General features: G+C 33.8%; 1 protein-coding gene across 1 annotated transcript; it reads left to right on the top strand.

Moving 5' to 3' along the window:
- The first annotated feature begins 817 nt into the window (after window positions 1-817).
- On the top strand, window positions 818-18,372 carry LOC144374596 (axin interactor, dorsalization-associated protein-like). Its single transcript, XM_078037369.1, has 4 exons — window positions 818-906; window positions 1,173-1,279; window positions 16,240-16,362; window positions 18,114-18,372. Exons 1-4 carry the CDS (start codon window positions 818-820, stop codon window positions 18,242-18,244), a joined length of 450 nt encoding a protein of 149 aa, XP_077893495.1. The 3' UTR covers window positions 18,245-18,372.
- The last annotated feature ends 35 nt before the right edge of the window (window positions 18,373-18,407 follow it).

Raw genomic sequence — 18,407 nt, 5'->3', positions numbered from 1 at the left:
ATAATGCTAAATATTCACCTTGAAATAATTGCAGGTAGTCACTAGGAACCCATAAATTGGGGAATGAAACAATAAATTTCATAAAATACTTTTCCAGATACAGATAGAATTGTAGAACATCTGTCTGTAGGCTTACATGCCAGAAAGTAATCAACCAGGACACAAGAGGTAATAGCATTATGTTGTTTGATGACTTCCCTGAGGAGAAAGTCTGCTGTGTGTGTGTGTGTGTGTATGTGTATGTGTGTGTACACACGTGTAAAAAATATATATATATGCATGTATATATGTATTTACACATATACAATAAATTTCATCATAAAAGGAATATTAGAATTATAACCTTGCTTCTACAAACCTTACCAGTGTGATAAGTATTGAGGAAAATCTACTGAGGATAAAGAATAAGATGTGATTATCTATTTCTCTTTAATTAGTCATCTTCAGTATCAATCTTTTAATTAAAATACTTCAGGAGAAGAGGTATTCTCTTTCACTGGTACCTCATATCACCTAGGACCTTGTACATTGGAGAACTATTTTATGGTTCATTTTCTATGAGGGCTCTGAGACTTTCCTTGGAGATCTTACAGTACTCTGAAAATACTGGTACCTGCAGTCCACAATGGACATTTTTATTTTGCTATGACATTCAGTAGTCAATTGCAGAGTCTTGAAATGATAGTGAAGCTCGGAATTTAAAATACATATATTAATGTGTGGTTAATACACTATAAAATATGATTAAAAGTATCAATTTAAGATATAACATATAAGACTAACTAATATATAAGTCTAAGATTATGATATAAGTCTAATGTTGGTCTATGTATTTTTTCTAGTCCTAAAGAATATTCTCACATATAATAAAGAATTTCCATTTGATGTTCAGCCTGTCCCATTAAGGTAAATAAATAAGCATCCATATTTTATCTTCTGATTTTATTATCTATTTTATGCCTGTTTTTCAAATATTTCTGTATTTTTTCCCTATCAAATTTGGTATTGGTGATATGGCTGATACCATTGGTAGCAATGAGATGATTGACATTGACATTTATATCAACATTAACCTAATAATCAGCATCTTATCTGGGAAGTTAGTGGCTATGAGGGTTAGCTGGTGTATTAAGTGGAGTAGCTCACTAATTTTTCTGTCCTTTTTTATATAGGAGAATTTCAGCCCCTGGTGAGGAAGAGCATTTGGAATTTGAAGAAGATGAAGAAGAAGGTGGTGCTGGAGCAGGGTCTCCTGATTCTTTTCCTGCTAGAGTGCCTGGTGGGTACAAAAAATGTACATTATATAATTCAAGGTCAGGTGTTTGGAACTTACTTTTGTACTTGTTAGTGGCGGGTAAAACATCTCCAGGTTTGCCAATCTTAAGCAAATTATCATGGCCATTCTGATAGCAGTAGCTAATGGTTTATTGTGAAAGTATCTTACTATTTGTGTCAGGGATCCTCAAAACATCCCGGGTTTAGTGATTGGCTAGGAAGACCCACAGGACTCAGCATATAGCTGTACTCACAGTTGTATTCTGAGTCATTACAACAAGAAAACACAAGAACAAAATTAGCAAAGGGTAAAAGCACACAGGCAAATTCCAGAGGAAACCAAACTTCTAAGAGTCCTCTCCCAGCAGAGTCAAATATGTACTTGATTCTCTCAACATTATTTCACACCTGTAAAATGAAAAATATTGTCTATTGGGGAAACACTGTAGAGATTCAGTGCACAAGACACTTATTGGGGTTAGCATGAACCAAAACTAAAGACTCCAGGAAGAAAGCAAGTGTTCAGCACAAACCATATTGTTTGCATGGACGGTTTAGGCACAGTGATCTTCTTAACAGGGCATGATGGGAATCCTGCTGAAATCCAGGTTCCCAGATGCTAGCCATGGACCAACATTGTAAGTAGGCTTTCTAGAGTAACTGTTTGCTATGTTAATTCTTTTCTTTATATATCTAGCTGTTCTTTAAATAATCATACATGATTGTGAAACCTGGACCTGGAGGAACAGATACTATACAGTTGCCCTTAACAGGGAAATAAAGAATACATAGCAAGTTCTTTTTATTTGTGGAAGATTTGACAAGGTTGTAAAATACCCTAGTCAAGCACCCTGAGTGAATTTTTTGCCTCTTCCACTTCTATAATTTCTTCTGTTCTTATACAGTGCACAGTTTTTACTTCTGATGAACTAGTTCATTTTTTGGAAGTGTGGAAATAACACTGTACTATTGTGATGCATTTTTTATGCTTTATGGTATAATTAAATATAATATACATATCATCCAGAAAACTTCATAATTAAAGTCATATTCCAGTAATTTAAATACTCTTTGGTAGAAGACGTTTGAAATATAAACAGTATAGGCTTAGACAAACAAGATACCTGCGCTTTTGAGTCTAACATCTGCCAATCAGTAGTTGAGTGACTGTACTTTTTTCTTTATAAAAGGAGATGTTGACAATGCCTAATTCATAGGGTTACAATGAAAATTAAGGCACCACATACAAAGCATTTGGCATGATACTTTTCATTTGCTGGGGTAGTGGTGGCTACTGTATTTTCATTATCACTTCTAAATGGTGCTAACAGTCCTACACCATAGGGTTATTGGAAAAATTACAGTCACTATAAAATGTTATTGTTAGTGTTTCTTTGATACAAGGTAATTATTTCCAATCTGTTTGTCCTTATGAAGAAAGAGCTATATTTTACTTGTCATATTTGTAGGAAATTTCAAGATTGCTGAGATGATGAGGTAAATAAATTTGCTAAAATTTTTCTGTATTTTTTATTTCCTTTTCAAACCACATGCTGTACTTGAAATAGATTCCAGTTCTATAAATTTCTGGTTTGATTATTTGTTCACTAGCTATACTTCTGTAGCAAACAAGATCCTTGAAGCAGATGATGTAAGTCATGAAATGGACAGATTAAGGTCTTTATGGGTTTCAGGTTGCTGAGTTGAAAAGAAACTCTGTAAATTAAGTCTATTTGCTATGAAAGATTAAGCCCAAAGTAATTAGATTTTTGTATTCTGATATAGCATTTTGGTATTTTATTTCAGAGATACAGAAAGCTCACTAAACCTTTCTATTCCCTGAATTATTTTCCTCAAAGTAAGAAAGAGTACATATAGTTCAATTGGCTATATTTGATTTTCGATCATATTTTCCAGGGCCTGTGTCATTATAAAATTAAAAATGTCATTGAAGGACAATTTGACCTTTAACTTAATTGTAGAATGGGGAAAATTGTTATACTGTGGACATCCAAGATTTCATTCATGATAAGGCTGTTGTGTCTATATTATCATGGCAGGGTGCTCCTAAGAATTATAACATTTTTATTATCTTTATTTTATGTAATTTATATAATTGTAAGTTTGTTGTATTTTTTTTTTTTGGTACTGAGGATTTAACACAGGGGTACTTTACCAGTGAGCCACATCCTCAGCCCTTTTTATTTTTCATTTTGAGACAGGATTTCACTTAGTTGCTGAGGGCCTCACTGAGTTGCTGAGATTAGTCTTAAACTTGGGATCCTCCTGCCTCAGCCTCCCAAGTCACCTGGATTACAGGCTTGTGCCATAGCATCTAGCTTATTATGATCTTTTGAAAAAATATTGATTAAGGTGTCCCTTACATATATAAAAGGCATCTTTTTTTAGTGTGCAGCTTTATGAGTTTTGACAAACACACATGCTAAACACTACTACTGTTAAGCTAATGAGATGAAGTATAATATATGACTATGGTATGACCAAGAGTAGTTTATTCCCATTTAAAATTAAAAATGAATTTTTATCCAACCTTTCTTGAAAAGAATAAAAAATTGTTAAACCTTTCTTTGACATTAATATCATTTTCAAAGCCTTCAATTCTCATAAGACAAACAGTAACTTTTGTGTACTGCTTTAAACACTAACTGGCTTAAGTACAAATAGTAGTTTAATTTTCTTAAGGTAATCTCAGTAGATTTCATTTAAATAGAGGATATAAATTTATAACCTATTATTTATTACCTGAAAACTTATTTATCATTTTGAATATTAAAGCTTCTAAATGATAAACCAAAGTAATACAAATAAAAAAAAATAGCTGATCAGGATTATATGCTTATAATCCTAGCTACTTAAGAAATTGAGGCAGGAGGATTGCAAGTTTGAGGCCAGTGGGGGCAACTTAGAGAGACTTTGTCTCAAAATAGAAAGAACTAGGGATGTAGCTCAGTGGTAGGGTGCTTGCCTCACCTGTGTGAAGCCCTACATTTGTTTCCTAGTACCACATGCACAAATAGCCATGACACAATTTTAGACAAAATTTAAAAAAACATTTCTGAGTGACCTAAACATAAGCCTAGCAATCTCAACATTATTCTAAATTTGTATTGGTTATTCATCTTTTATATAGTCTTAGATATGTACAAAAACTGTTTTTTGAAACTCAAAATGAAGAGTGAATCTTACTTCTTTAATATCAAGCCTGTACTTGTTTCTTTCCTGCATAAATATTCAATTCTGAGTTGAACTTGAGAGTTAAGCAAATATGGATTTCATTTTCAGCTAAAGTGCAGTGTTTTTCTTACTCATGCATATAGGAAGTTGAAAACTGCAACAAAATATTCATTGCTGTTCCATGAATATTAGGGCATCCTTATTTCACAGAATTTCAGAATATATTTAGGGTTAAGCAGTAAATACTACCAAAGTGTGCAGTTAAACTCTGGCTCTCCGTGCACTTCCTTTCTCTCAAAGTCTCAAATTCTCAGACTGAGCCGAACAGTCAGAGCCAGAGTCCCTTATCCAGTCATGTACTTATATTGAAAGGAAAGGAAAATACCATTCAATGTTATCTGGAAGTTCTCCTAGCTATTTTTCAATAGTTTTAAGGCTTGTTAATATTCTATTACTCTCAAGCAGTTTTGGAAACATTTTAAGATTTCTTTTTTATAATTTGTCTTGTTTGTTTGTAGTACTGGGGATTGAAGTCTGGGGTGCTCTACCACATAGCTACATCCCCAGCTCTTTGACTTATTTTTTTTTTATTTTGAAACAGGGTTTTGCTAAGTTGCCCAGGCTGGCCTCTCCTGCCTTAACTTGCCAAGTTCCTGGGATTACAGGCATGCACCACTAAGTCTGGCTAAGTTTTTTTTAATCCATGAATCTTGTCACTTGAAGTCAAAAGGTTTTCTCCAGAGCTTTGCAGAAATTGGTTTATAGGAAATTTCTATTGAGTATGCTCTTCATCAAGGCTCTAAGCAACATCTGGCCTGCTTTGTCTTGAAAGTCCTCTGGCCACTCAAATTTTTAACCCAACACCTGTAGTAACTCTTCCTTGCATGCTAAATGGCATCTGTGTATGAAGCATATACCCACTGATTCATCTTAGGTTTTGTGAGAGTATTTATTATTTTTTCCAGATATGATGGTTACACTTAAGAATTCAGCCATTATCCAAATCACATATTTCTGAACACAGAAAAATACATATTTCTAGTACCAGTCAATAAAGAAAATAAAAACAAGAATATATTCATATAACTTATATACAAACAACTTTAATCAGGTATAATTTTTCACAGACCTAGAAATATTATTATTTGAATGCTAATGACCCCTAAGATTTTTATCAAACTTTTAATATAATTTCAAAGTGAACAAACTTCTTATGATTTTACTCTTTATCTTGAAAGGTTGGACCAGTTTCTCAACTACTAATCAGTTACCAACCAAAAGAAATTGTGCATGTGTTTTCATATTTTCACACAATTTGTATGTGTGTACAAATTGCAGATGTGCAGTACAAATTGCAAAATTTTTCTCTTGCTAGATTTTTAAGACCCATTTCATGTTTTGTGCCATTTACAAAATGTTATGACCAAATAATGATTTGATAATACCATTATTTTAAATTATGTTAAAATTATCCCAAAATAATAGAAAATATTATTTTATATATATCATTTTTATTGGATTTTAAAATTACAAAGAAATGTGCACTTAAAAAATGTGTGTGACAGACTTTGAATTTGTAGTATCAAACATCTGAATTTAATTACAAGTATGATAAATCTAAAACAAAGAAGACATAAATATATAATCACACACATATGATAATGCTTAGTTTACATTTTAGATATCAGGTTCATCTCTGTCCTAAAAGTATGGACAACAAATTTTGTACTCCTTATTCATGACATTTAATTTACCAAGCACCAAGGCAAAATGAAGACTGACTCACCTCTTATTGAAGTAAATGCCTGTGACAAACATTTGTACAATATCATGTAAAAAGCAAATTCAAATCAGTGTTTTAAAAAATATAATCTTTGGTAATTTTCCTCTTTTAATGTTCTGACCTAGAAAATGATGTACTATTTTGGAATGAAGACTGTCATGCCATTTCCAATTTTGGACTAGAAATTGTCCTTATAGTATGATATGAGATATAAACAATAGAAATTTTTAAAAAGCAAAAATAAAAAAGTTGAAAGAAAAGAATGACTTCCTCTTCTGCATGTGAGGACAGGGTCTTAAGGATCCCATTGACCTTCATATCCATGTCACTCCAGACTCATCCTCAGGCTGGTGGTCCTTTCATTGTCTGATTCTCCATGATCTCTATGGCCATCCTACTTGATACTTAGACCTTCATTTTTCTCAGCATCCTCTTGGAACAAAGAAGTTATGGGCAGGGGGTGGGGGGCTTCAGATGTTCTCCCATTGTTTTTCTGTACCTGTTGCAGGTAGAGTGGTGCTTCATTGCTTGGTCTGTGTCAGTGCTGTGGGGTGACCAGCAGAGGCCGAGGCCTTACTTGCACAATTCCCTTTCCTCTCCACAGTGGCAGTGGCTGTAACATTCTTGGCTAGGTCAGACGCTTTTACACAGTTTTTAAAACATTCTTGAGGGAACTTGTCTATGTTTAACAAACAGCCATTTGGGGGATCCATAGCTACCTTCACAAATTGTTTTCCACAGATGAAGCACAATGAAATAGAACAACTTGAGTTTTTACCCAAGTACCACCTGTTAATAAACAGTTTCCATCAACAAGATGGACTTTTTGGTATCCCCTATTACAGTAGTGTGGTAAAATGGTTCCAAACCTTCTAATTCATTGTCATTACTTTATCAGAGTTGTCTTTAGGTTTAGGCTTAGAATCTTCCTCTCGCAGAAAATCACACTGAATTGAGTAATTCCTTCCAACTCTTTTTGACACCAGTGAGAGCATGCTTGCTCTGGTTGGTGCATAAGAGGTGGTTGGGGGCAGATAAGTCAGAAAAAGACATGCTTTCTGTGTTCAGTACAACTTGGGGCTCACCAGCTATCAATGGCTTCCTTTGTCTTGCAGTAAAAACTGAAAGTGGAATTAACCAAATGAACACAGTCCTGCTGCTCACTGCTATATGAGTGTTAAAGACCTATCATATTGCTATCTGGGCTGCTCAGTCTCTGTCCATTCCTGTGAATGTGCATTGCCCAGTGTACAAAGTTCAAATGTTACTCTTTTTTAATCACTCCCTTACTTGGAGTTCTTAGTGACAGCTCAATAACATCCATGGGATGTTATTGAAAACTTGGTTTGGACAGCTGTAGCCATTTAGAATTTTCCATATTTAAAAGTATGAGGCATAAATAGTGGCCTCACAAAAATGTCTATATTCTAATCCTGGGAACCTGTGACTGTTATGTTTACATGGCAAAAGGAACTTTGCAGAAGCTTGAGATGGGGAGGTTCTCCTGCAGTTCCTTTTAAGGCTTTAGGGACAATTAAAATAAAGATGTTAAAATGACACATGATGGTTAAAAGCATGGACTCTGTAGCCAAACTTCTGTGTGATTATGGATAATTTGTTTTTCTATGCCTCACTTTTCACCTCTGAAAAATAGAACTAAACTATTGTTGTGAGGATTAGATGAGAGGATTAGGATAGTATGTGGCACATCACAAATACTCACAAGTGTTAGCTATTTCTTATTTACATAGCAATTCCATGTGGAAGAACATTTCTTCTAATCTTTGCTCTAGATCTGAGAGCAGATGATCTAGCTGGAATAGCACAGTTTACACTGGATTGTGTGTAGTGATTTCTTTCTTATCCTTGTTAGTCTTCGAATTTTATGAATGTAGTTGACTTGTTCTCATATTACACTATGTAATTGGATATGTTAATTCTTCACTTAGAAATCTTCCTTTTAATGCATTGGCTCAATTTACAACTATCATGGTTTTATCTTTGATGCAAAAACATGCATATAGATGGTATGGTATTATTTTAGCATTTGATCTTCTTTTATGTTTATTATTTCTTCACTCATTGATATAGATTCTCTAGCCATTTGTTTACTAGAGCATGATAACCTCTAGAACTGAAAATTCAGTCATTCATTCAATAAAATATTTCTTCAACAAAGATCTGTTTATTCCTTGTGCATACTACAAAAGGAACAGTTCCCACACCTTTCAGGATGCTTATTGTGTAGTCAGCAAGACAGAGCCAAAAGCACATGATTATGATTAGAGATGTGCACCAATGTCATAGGTTGGCAAAAAAGAAGGGCTGAGGGAATTCAATAAATCTAGCCAGATTTAGGACTCACTGAGTATGTAGGAGTTGACCATGCAGAGAGAGAGAGCACATCATAGACCATTCTGAAACACCTTAAATAGGCACCTTTCTATGTAATCTATGATCTTAATTACACTCAGCTTCCTTCATAATGGAACACAATGTTTGCTATTCTACCTTGAATTAAACAAGAAATTCAGACTTGAAATCACTGCCTCCATATTAAATTATTCGAAGCATAATGATTACATTAAACCTTACTGTGTAGTCTCAGGCAAAAAGATTGTTGGTAAGGAATGTAGCATCAGCCCTACCATTTCAACTGAAAGACCTAGATGATGACAGGTTATAAAATTGACTCACCCCAAAGTAACAACAAGTTTAATATCAACTTGGAAAAAAATAATCTTAACATCAAAAAGACTTTGAAAGTTGTAAAGCAATCATCTTTTGAATGTCAAAAAAGGTAGTAAAGAGGTAATACATAAAAGAAGTAACATTCTTGGGGGTTTTGGGGGGTGGGGTGGGGTGGGTTCTTTTTTTGTCTTTTTTAGAACTGGGGTTTGAATCCAGTATTTTGCAAATGCAAGGCAGACACTTTGCCACTGAGCTACATCCCAACCCAACATTCTTAATATATAAAGAAAAATTTTAATTGTAATAACCAAAGCAGAATACATGAGAGGAACAGACAATATGAGCGAGCGCACGAGCGTGCACACACACACACACACACACACACACACACACACACATTTAAAAAACATCCGTTAAACATAAAAAGATACTCAACTTTATTTTTAATAAAAAACAGAAATTAAAGCTACTGTTGGTGAGTCTTAGGGGAAATAGGTACTTATTAATCACTGGTGGGAACAGAAAAATGGTGAGGTTCCTTTGGAGGGGAATTGAGCATTCTCTAACAACATATAAGTACATATTTTTTCCTTAGCAATCCCATTCCTGAGAATTTACTTTGAAGATGCACCCCCAAAATACAGGAAAAAGAGGAGGAAACATTTGCATATACACAAGATTCTCTGTTTAGGTGTTTTTTATAATGATAAAAAGTTAGAAATAAAGTAACTGCCATATGAAGATTGACTGAATAAACATAGGATGCTGTAGAAAATAATTCAGAAAATCTCCATGAACTAATGAGTGATTTTTCAAATTATTGTTAGCAGAATTTATCAAGGTAGTTCACATTAGCAGATTAAGGGGAAAGATTTCATAAAGTTGTCAACAATGCAGAAAAAGTTTTCAGTTAAGTTTGAAATACAGCCTTGATTTTAAACAATTCTTGTCAAAGAACAGAAAAACATCCTTAACCTGATAAAACATGGCTACATGACATTTACAGCCCAAAATCGTTTAATGATGAATTTGAACAAAACAAGAGTGTCTATTATTTCTTTTCATCAGCATTGTTTTGGAAGCTCTAGCTACTGCACTAGGACAAGAAAATGAAATATAAAAGGGGGGATGTTCTTTATTTGCACATTTATGAATATATAGAGAATATATGCAAAAAACCTATTCATAACTCATTAATAAGATAATGTGGTTCCTGGATAGAAAATCTGTACAGACAAATCAATTTTATCTCAAACAAGTAATAATTGCTTAGAAAATGAACTATTATAATATTTATAGTAGTATTAAATAATATCAAGGACCTTATTATAAATTCAACAAAAGAAATATAAGAATTTTATGTAGAAAATAAACCTTTATTGAAAGAAATAAAAGAATATCAAAAGGAAAAGGAAACTGGAGCAATCTTGAAATTAGGGAAAAAGATGGAAGAGTGACTTAATAATTGTTATGGTTGGTGAGATGTTGAATTGTACATTCTCTTTTACTTTTTTCATTTCTCTCAATTGAATTGTTTATGAGAATGCATTTTATAAAAACAGTGAAGTCATTATTCTTTTTTTCATTTGTTCATAATAGTTATTCTTGACATTAGATTCATTTGGACTAATTATAAATGCATGGGATATAATTTGCTCCAATTAAGTCCCTTCACCCTCCCCATCCTCCCTCCCACTGTTCCCTTTCATCTACTTTACTGATCTATTTATTTACATTTTTTAAAATTAGTATGTTATAGATATTCAAAATGATGAGTTTCATTATAGTATATTCACATATGTGCATTGAAAAGTTAATTTGGTTTCATTCCACAGTTTTTCCCTACCCACTCCCCATTCCCTTCTTTTTCTTTTATTGATTTTATTTTTTTTAAATACACGACAATGGAGTGTATTACAATTCTTATTACACATATAGAGCACTTTTTTTATCTTTGTATAAAGTATGTTCATGCCAATTCACGTTATACATATACTTGTTTTTTTTGCATTACAATTCTTATTACACATATATACCACAATTTTTCATATTTCTGTTTGTATATAAAGTAGGTTGACATCCAATATGTGTCTTCAGACATGTACTTTGGATAATGATGTCCATCACATTCATTCCACATTCATTAGGAGGCTAATCCCCTGCCTCCTCCCTTTCCCTCACTCCCCTCTTCCCTATCTAAAATCCATCTATTCATCCCATGTTCCTCTTCCCTACCCTATTATGAGTCAGCCTCCTTATATCAGAGAAAACATTTGGCATTTGTTTTTTGGGGATTGACTAACTTCACTTAGCGTTATCTTCTCCAATGCCATCCATTTACCTGCAAATGCCATAATTTTATTCTCTTTAAAAAACGTTCATAGTGTATATATGCCACATTTTTAAAAATCCATTCATCCACTGAAGGGCATGTAGGTTGGCTCCACAGTTTAGCTATTGTGAATTGTGCTGCTATAAACATTGATGTGGCTGTGTCCCTGTAGTATGTTGTTTTTAAGTCCTTTGGGTATAGTCCAAGGAGAGGAATAGCTTGGTCAAATGGTGGTTCCATTCCCAGATTTCCAAGGAATCTCCATACTGCTTTCCAGATTGGCTGCACCAATTTGTAGTCCCACCAGCAATGTATGAGTGTACCTTTTTCCCCACATCCTCTCCAATACTTATTGTTGTTTGTCTTCATAATAGCTGCCATTCTGACTGGAGTTGTATCTTAGTTTTGATTTGCATTTCTCTGATTGCTAGAGATGTTGAAATTTTTTTCATATATTTGTTGATTGATTGTATATCCTCTTCTGAGAAGTGTTTGTTCAAGTCCATGGCCCATTTTTTGATTGGGTTACTTGTTTTTTCAGTGCTTAGCTTTTTGAGTTCTTTATATACCCTAGAGATTAGTGCTCTATCTGATGTGTGAGGGGTAAAAATTTTCTCCCAGATGTAGGCTCTCTGTTCACCTCACGGATTGTTTTCTTTTGCTGAGAAAAAAAACTTTTTAGTTTGAATCCATCCCATTTATTGATTCCTGGTTTTAATTCTTGTGCCATAGGAGTCTTATTAAGGAAGTTGGGGCCTAACCCACATGATGAAGATTAGGGCCTACTTTTTTCTTCTGTTAGACGAAGAGTCTCTGGCTTAATTCCTAGGTCCTTGATCCATTTTGAGTTAAGTTTTGTGCATGGTGAGATTTATGAGTTTAATTCCATTTTGTTGCATATGGATTTCCAGTTTTCCCAGCACCATTTGTTGAAAATGCTATCTTTTCTCCAGTGCATGTTTTTGGCACCTTTGTCTAAAATAAGATGATTGTAATTTTGTGGGTTAGTCTCTGTGTCCTCTATTCTGTACCATTGGTCTACCAGTCTGTTTTAGTGCCAAAACCAAGCTGTTTTTGTTACTATTGCTCTGTAGTAGAGTTTAAGGTCTCATATAGTGATACTCCCTGCTTCACTCTTCCTGCTAAGGATTTCTTTAGCAATTCTTGGTCTCTTATTTTTCCAGATGAATTTCATTATTGCCTTTTCTATTTCTATGAGGAATGCCATTGAGATTTTGATTGGAATTGCATTAAATCTATATAGTGCTTTTGGTAGTTTGGTCATTTTGATAATATTAATTCTGCCTATCCAAGAGCAAGGTAGATCTTTCCAGAAATAGTAAATGAATTCAGCAAAGGAGCAGGATATAAATCAACACCCATAAATCAAAGGCATTTCTGTATATCAGTGACAAAGCCTCTGAGAAGGAAATGAGGAAAACTACTCCATTCACAATAACCTCAAAAAAATGATACTTGAGAATCAATTAAAGAAGTCAAAGATCTATACAATAAAACTACAGAACCCTAAAGAGAGAAATCAAAGAAGATCTTAAAAGATGGAAAGATCTACACATTCCCTTCTTAAAAGGAGAAAAGGAGGAGGAGGGAGGGAGAGGGGGAAGTTGGGCAGGGTCAGATCAGAATATGATAACCCAAAGGGTGGGGTTTGGCCTGCTGAGAACTTCTAACTGAAGGAGATTGGAATCTCAAAAGCAAGCTCAGCAGCAAAGCCTTTGCTCTCCTCCTGCCCTCCTGTCCGTTCACCCTTCTCTCCCAAAGCCAGTCATAAAACCTAGAAAGTGCTCTCTCTCTCTCTCTCTCTCTCTCTCTCTCTCTCTCTCCCTCTCTCTCTCTCCCTCTCTCTTTCCTTCCTTCCCTGCTATTCCCTTCCTGTCCCCCTACCCTCCCTTCCCCCCTCTCTTAAAAACCCTCATTCCAGACAGGACCTGCCTTAGGTCCAGAAGGAAAGAAGGCCAAGAAGATGACCAGACAGGGCTTGCTGGGACCCTGGCAGCCTTTTACCATTAGCTCACACCCCCTTTTCCAGTCATTTCTACATGGCCATCCATTCTTCATGGAACATAAACATAAAAACAGGAGTTTTCCCTGGATCTCTAGGTCTTTATTTCTGAAGGCTTTTAGGTCAAATAAAATTCTATTAAATAATTGTAATGATTTTTAAAATGTAAAGATATATACTAGTTCATAAATTAGAAGAAGCAGTTTATAAAGATAGACTCTTTCTGAAACTCATCTGAATTTTTATTGCAGCTATAGAATGAAGATACTGTATTAGTGGTAAGAGGATAAACAGTCCGGTAAGACAGAATAGAAAACTCAGAAAGTGATTGCCACATGATTTATGATTGAAGTGGGACTGCAGATCAGTGGTGGAAAATGTCAGTCTTTTTAATGAGTAGTGCTGAGACAATTGAGTATTTATGTGAAATTGAATGAAATTAAAGCCCCTACTATACACTGTAGTCAATAATTCTGTGTGACATATGGAATTAAGTGTGAATGGCAAAACAATAAAATGCTTTCAAGATAATACCTTTATGATTTTGGAGTGGGGTAAGTTGTCTTAAATATGACATAAAAAGCACTGATAGTAAAGGAAGATATTAAGAAATTTGATATTACTAGCAGTAAGTATTTATCATAATCAGAAGACACCATGGCAGAGAAAAGTCATTCTTAACATTCAAAACTAATACTTGGTGTTAGAAGTTAGCAATGGTTGCTATCTTTTGGAAGAGTGAATTGGATATGGTGGGGGGAAGGACACTCCCAGGAGGCTGATCATATCTTTCCTAGATCTGATACTAGTTATACAGGTGTATTAACTTTGTGGAAGTTCAGCAAACTGTACTAACAATTTGTACATTTTAAAATGTATATGCTCTACTTCAACAAAAAGTCTTTATAAAGGAAAAGTACTAAGAAGCTATTTGTAAAACATTTGTCCAGCAAAATAATAGAGACCTCCTACAGCTCAATAAGATAGATATCTCAATAAAAAATCGAGCAAAATAATTGAACACACTTCAGAAAAGAGGAAATCATATATTTGATTTATTCTAAAAGGTGCTCAACCTTATTAATCTTCAGAGGAATGCAAATTCAAATGATTGATTTCTTTATACCAAAATTGGCTAACATGAAGAATCTGAGAAAACAGTACCTAGTGAGGATGTGGAGCAATGGGAACACTACTGCACTTGGGCTAGGAATAAAAATTGGCACAACCACCTTGGGAAATGGATTGTCATTACATAGTAGGTATGGAGGTAACATGCCAGGTGACTTAGTGATTCCTCTGTTTCAGAAATGGGTGCTTATGGGAACCAGAAGATGTTCAGAAGAGTATTTATTATAGCCTTGTTAACTATATCCAAACACTTGAAGTAATTCAAATGTCTATCAACACAAGAATGTGTACATAAACTGTAGCATATTTATACAGCCATGTACTACATAATAGAATGAACTTTTCTGCAGAAAAATTCATATATGATATACATACATGTGAATATGTATGTATATAAATATAAATGTATACATATTCACATTTTTCATAAAATTTCAGAGGTGTTTTTTAACTCTCTGAAGTTCATCCCAGATGTCCAGGTACAAGCCCCTCTTCTAAAAGTACCCTCATTTGTCAATCAAAGAAGATGCATAAAAGGTATTATGTATATATTTAATGATATCAGCCTGAGCCCATTTAGGTTTGTTAATGCAACAGTGGACTGCAGCCTCCAGGCCTTCCCATTATTGCATTTGTCTGTATTGTCTTCATATTTGTTTAAATTAGAAAGTAATACATTTTTAACAGCACTGTTGAGGTATAATTTGCATTTCATAACATTTCCCTTCTGTAAGTATAAAATTCATCGATTTTTGACACCTCTATAGAGTTTTGCATCTGTCATCACTATACAAGTTGAGAACATTCCCATCACCTCCCAAAATTTTCTCAAGCCACATTTGCCATCAATCAAATGTGTATTTTCAAATGTAGTGTGTTTATTGCTTCATGTATTTCAAATAACTCATCATTAAAAGTAGCATAACACATTGTTGAATAGAAACTTGAAAAACATCAACCAAAATCTTTTGTTAAGTGTATTTTGAGGTTCTGTATACATACTTGATTAAAATCAGCTTATTTGCATCTGTTCTCTATTGCTAGTTTCAAAAAAGGGAACATACTGAACAGTTGATTTCTTCCTTCATATGTCCTTGGTGGGTGAATGTTGTCATGTTGTTCTGGGTAGGTTTTTAGTTTTAAAAATTTTAGTTGGTTTTGGGGAAAATGTTCAGTTATACAAATGGCCATTTTATATGGCAGTCTCTATAGTACTAATTTCTGAGAGAATAACTCATACAAAATAGAATGAAGAATAGAAGTTAGACTATATAGTTAAATTAAAACATAAATATCAAATTGTAAATTATTTTCTTTATTAGGAGTAACTAAAGAGAAGAATGTATTGATCAACTCTGATATTAAATGTCTCAGACTTTAGAACAGTATAACAAGTATTTTAAAAGCTTTTCTCGTCTTTGTTCTACCACTTCATATTAAGATGCTGAGTATAATATAGAAGTACATATGGAATATAAATATTATGTGAGCATATTATACAATTATGTATAATTGGGCTTCCTCAAGTAATCTTTTTAACATACTTTTATTATACATACTATATACTATTATTATAGAAATGATTATTTCTGCTTAAAGGTGATTTATGGTTGGGAAATGCAGATATATTATGTGTAAAATTAAATATTTTTCTAAAAAAGTATAACATCAGATGTTCATGAATTTCGGAAATAAAAATACATAATGCCTAGCTAGTTCCTAAGAGGTAGGCTATATCTTCTGTTTGTCAAAGTATTTACTCTGAATTGTTGGTGGAGCTAACTTTTACTGAGGTTTCTCTGTTGCCAGGTACTTTATTACCAAGGTTGCCATCAGAACCGGGAATGACATTACTCACTATCAGGATTGAGAAAATTGGTCTGAAAGACACTGGACAGTGCATCGATCCCTATATTACAGTTAGTATAAAGGGTAAATAACTGGCAAATTGCATTATGTTTTTTCTCATATGGGACAAAGTTTTTGACAGGGGATGGTCTTGTATATGTGACAACTTACTTTAATGCATTCTATAATGAGGCAAAATCCTAGAAGAGATCATAACAGAACATAGTTCGAAAGACTTACAAAAAATATTTCCTACTTATACACTCACTTTTGCTTTTGAGTTTGTATAGATTTTTGCTCTTCAGATTCCATCTAATGTGCAGACTAAACATACACATTGTCCTTAACAGCAGCTACAGTCTTCAGGATATAGATTAACAATAGCACCCCTCACCTTCTCCTATCCAGTCTATATTCATTTCTCTCCACAAAGCCCCATTTCCTATTTTCCCATCTCTCCTGCTTCAGCCCCTTCTTCTTCCTGTGCTACTGAGGTATCTACTTAGGTGAATCCTACAGAGGCAGATGAAAATCAGGGGACAGGGAAGTAGGGTGCAACCATAACATCCATGCCCTGAAAGCAATCCCGTGGGATGATGATGTGATTAAGGAATAAATTATACCATTTTACAGAAATAACTATAGTTAGTACAAACGGCTTATTTTAATCTGTAGTTTTGCACCAAAGGAACAGATCGGTGCTGAAATTAAATGGAGGAACTTTTATCAATTGCAGAAATAAAGTCAGATCCATGGGTTCATTAGTGCTAATTAAAAGAAAAATATGACCACAAAGAAAAACATTTATTTAAAGAACATAATCCACAGCACTAATACTGGTACACTTTTAAATTCCGAGGTTACCAGTTATCAAATATATAGTGTACCGGAAAATATTTACATTGTTTGATAGGCCATTTATAAAACTGCATACTCATTGAGAAAGTATACTTAAAACACAAAAATATTTAATGATGTTGTAAATGTTAAATTACCTTTGCATATGTTATACTGAAATATTTTTATGTAAATATTTTTTTAATTATTAAATGTACTAAATTGTTTTTTGAGCTTTTTGAGACACATAAATGAATAACACATAAACACTGAGGAGTTATTAAATGAGTCCATGTTGAATTTGACTAAACTGAGATTTTTAAACCCGGAAAATTAAAACTATATATAACGTGCCATCTGGTTGTTGTAAATTCAGGGTATGTTGTAAACAGTATAACCAGAATTTAGATAATATATATGAAAAATTATTCATTAACCAAAGGGTTTTTGTTGGCTGTTCTCATCCATTTTTGGTTCTTAACAGGGAAATTATGATAAGGTTAGGTTTAAAGGCTTTTCTAAATAAGTCATATACTTGATCAAAGTTAGAAATTGGTGGCAGAGCTCCATTGTGGCAAATTATATACTCCAGATTTTTTTGGCATAGAAATATATAGTGGGATATTCCCTATGAAAAAAAAAAAACATGTTTGTTCTTTTTACCACTTCACTATGAAGATCAAGTTTTGTCCACTTGGCCATGTAAAGGCTTCCTACCACTTCACTATGAAGATCAAGTTTTGTCCACTTGGGCCATGTAAAGGCTTCCTTGTCCCCTTCATGAGGTCTCCTATCCAGTCTATATTCATTTATCTCCACATACCCCATGAACTTTAACAACTCTCACATACTTGCTCACACCAAATAGGAATCTCTTAGCCTGAGAATCTCCTCTCAGCTCTTTCCATGCCTCTTTAGGAACTGTAACCTTTGCAGTTTCTATATTTTCCGTCTGTATATGTGAATGCTCATAAGCAGAAACTTAATTGTTTCTCCAGATCTGAATGACATAGATTTAACTCCTGTGCAAGATACTCCTGTGGCTTCAAGAAAAGAAGATACATATGTTCATTTTAATGTGGACATTGAGCTCCAGAAGCATATTGAAAAATTAACCAAAGGTTTGTAATTATCAGTTACTGACTTCTTAAGGACACAGTACTTATCTGGGTTTGTGTTCATAGTATACTTAACACAAGATCTTATGTCACATAGTTATGAATATTGACTTAAAGTCAAATCAAAAATTTTTTTTAAATATGAGAATTAGCAGTTGCATTATCTAGTTGTGT

Source organism: Ictidomys tridecemlineatus, unplaced genomic scaffold (assembly GCF_052094955.1).
Source record: "Ictidomys tridecemlineatus isolate mIctTri1 unplaced genomic scaffold, mIctTri1.hap1 Scaffold_77, whole genome shotgun sequence".
Classification (NCBI taxonomy): domain Eukaryota; kingdom Metazoa; phylum Chordata; class Mammalia; order Rodentia; family Sciuridae; genus Ictidomys; species Ictidomys tridecemlineatus.
The sequence above is the reverse complement of the archived record's forward strand: the minus strand, read 5'-3'. Positions and strand labels throughout refer to the sequence as shown.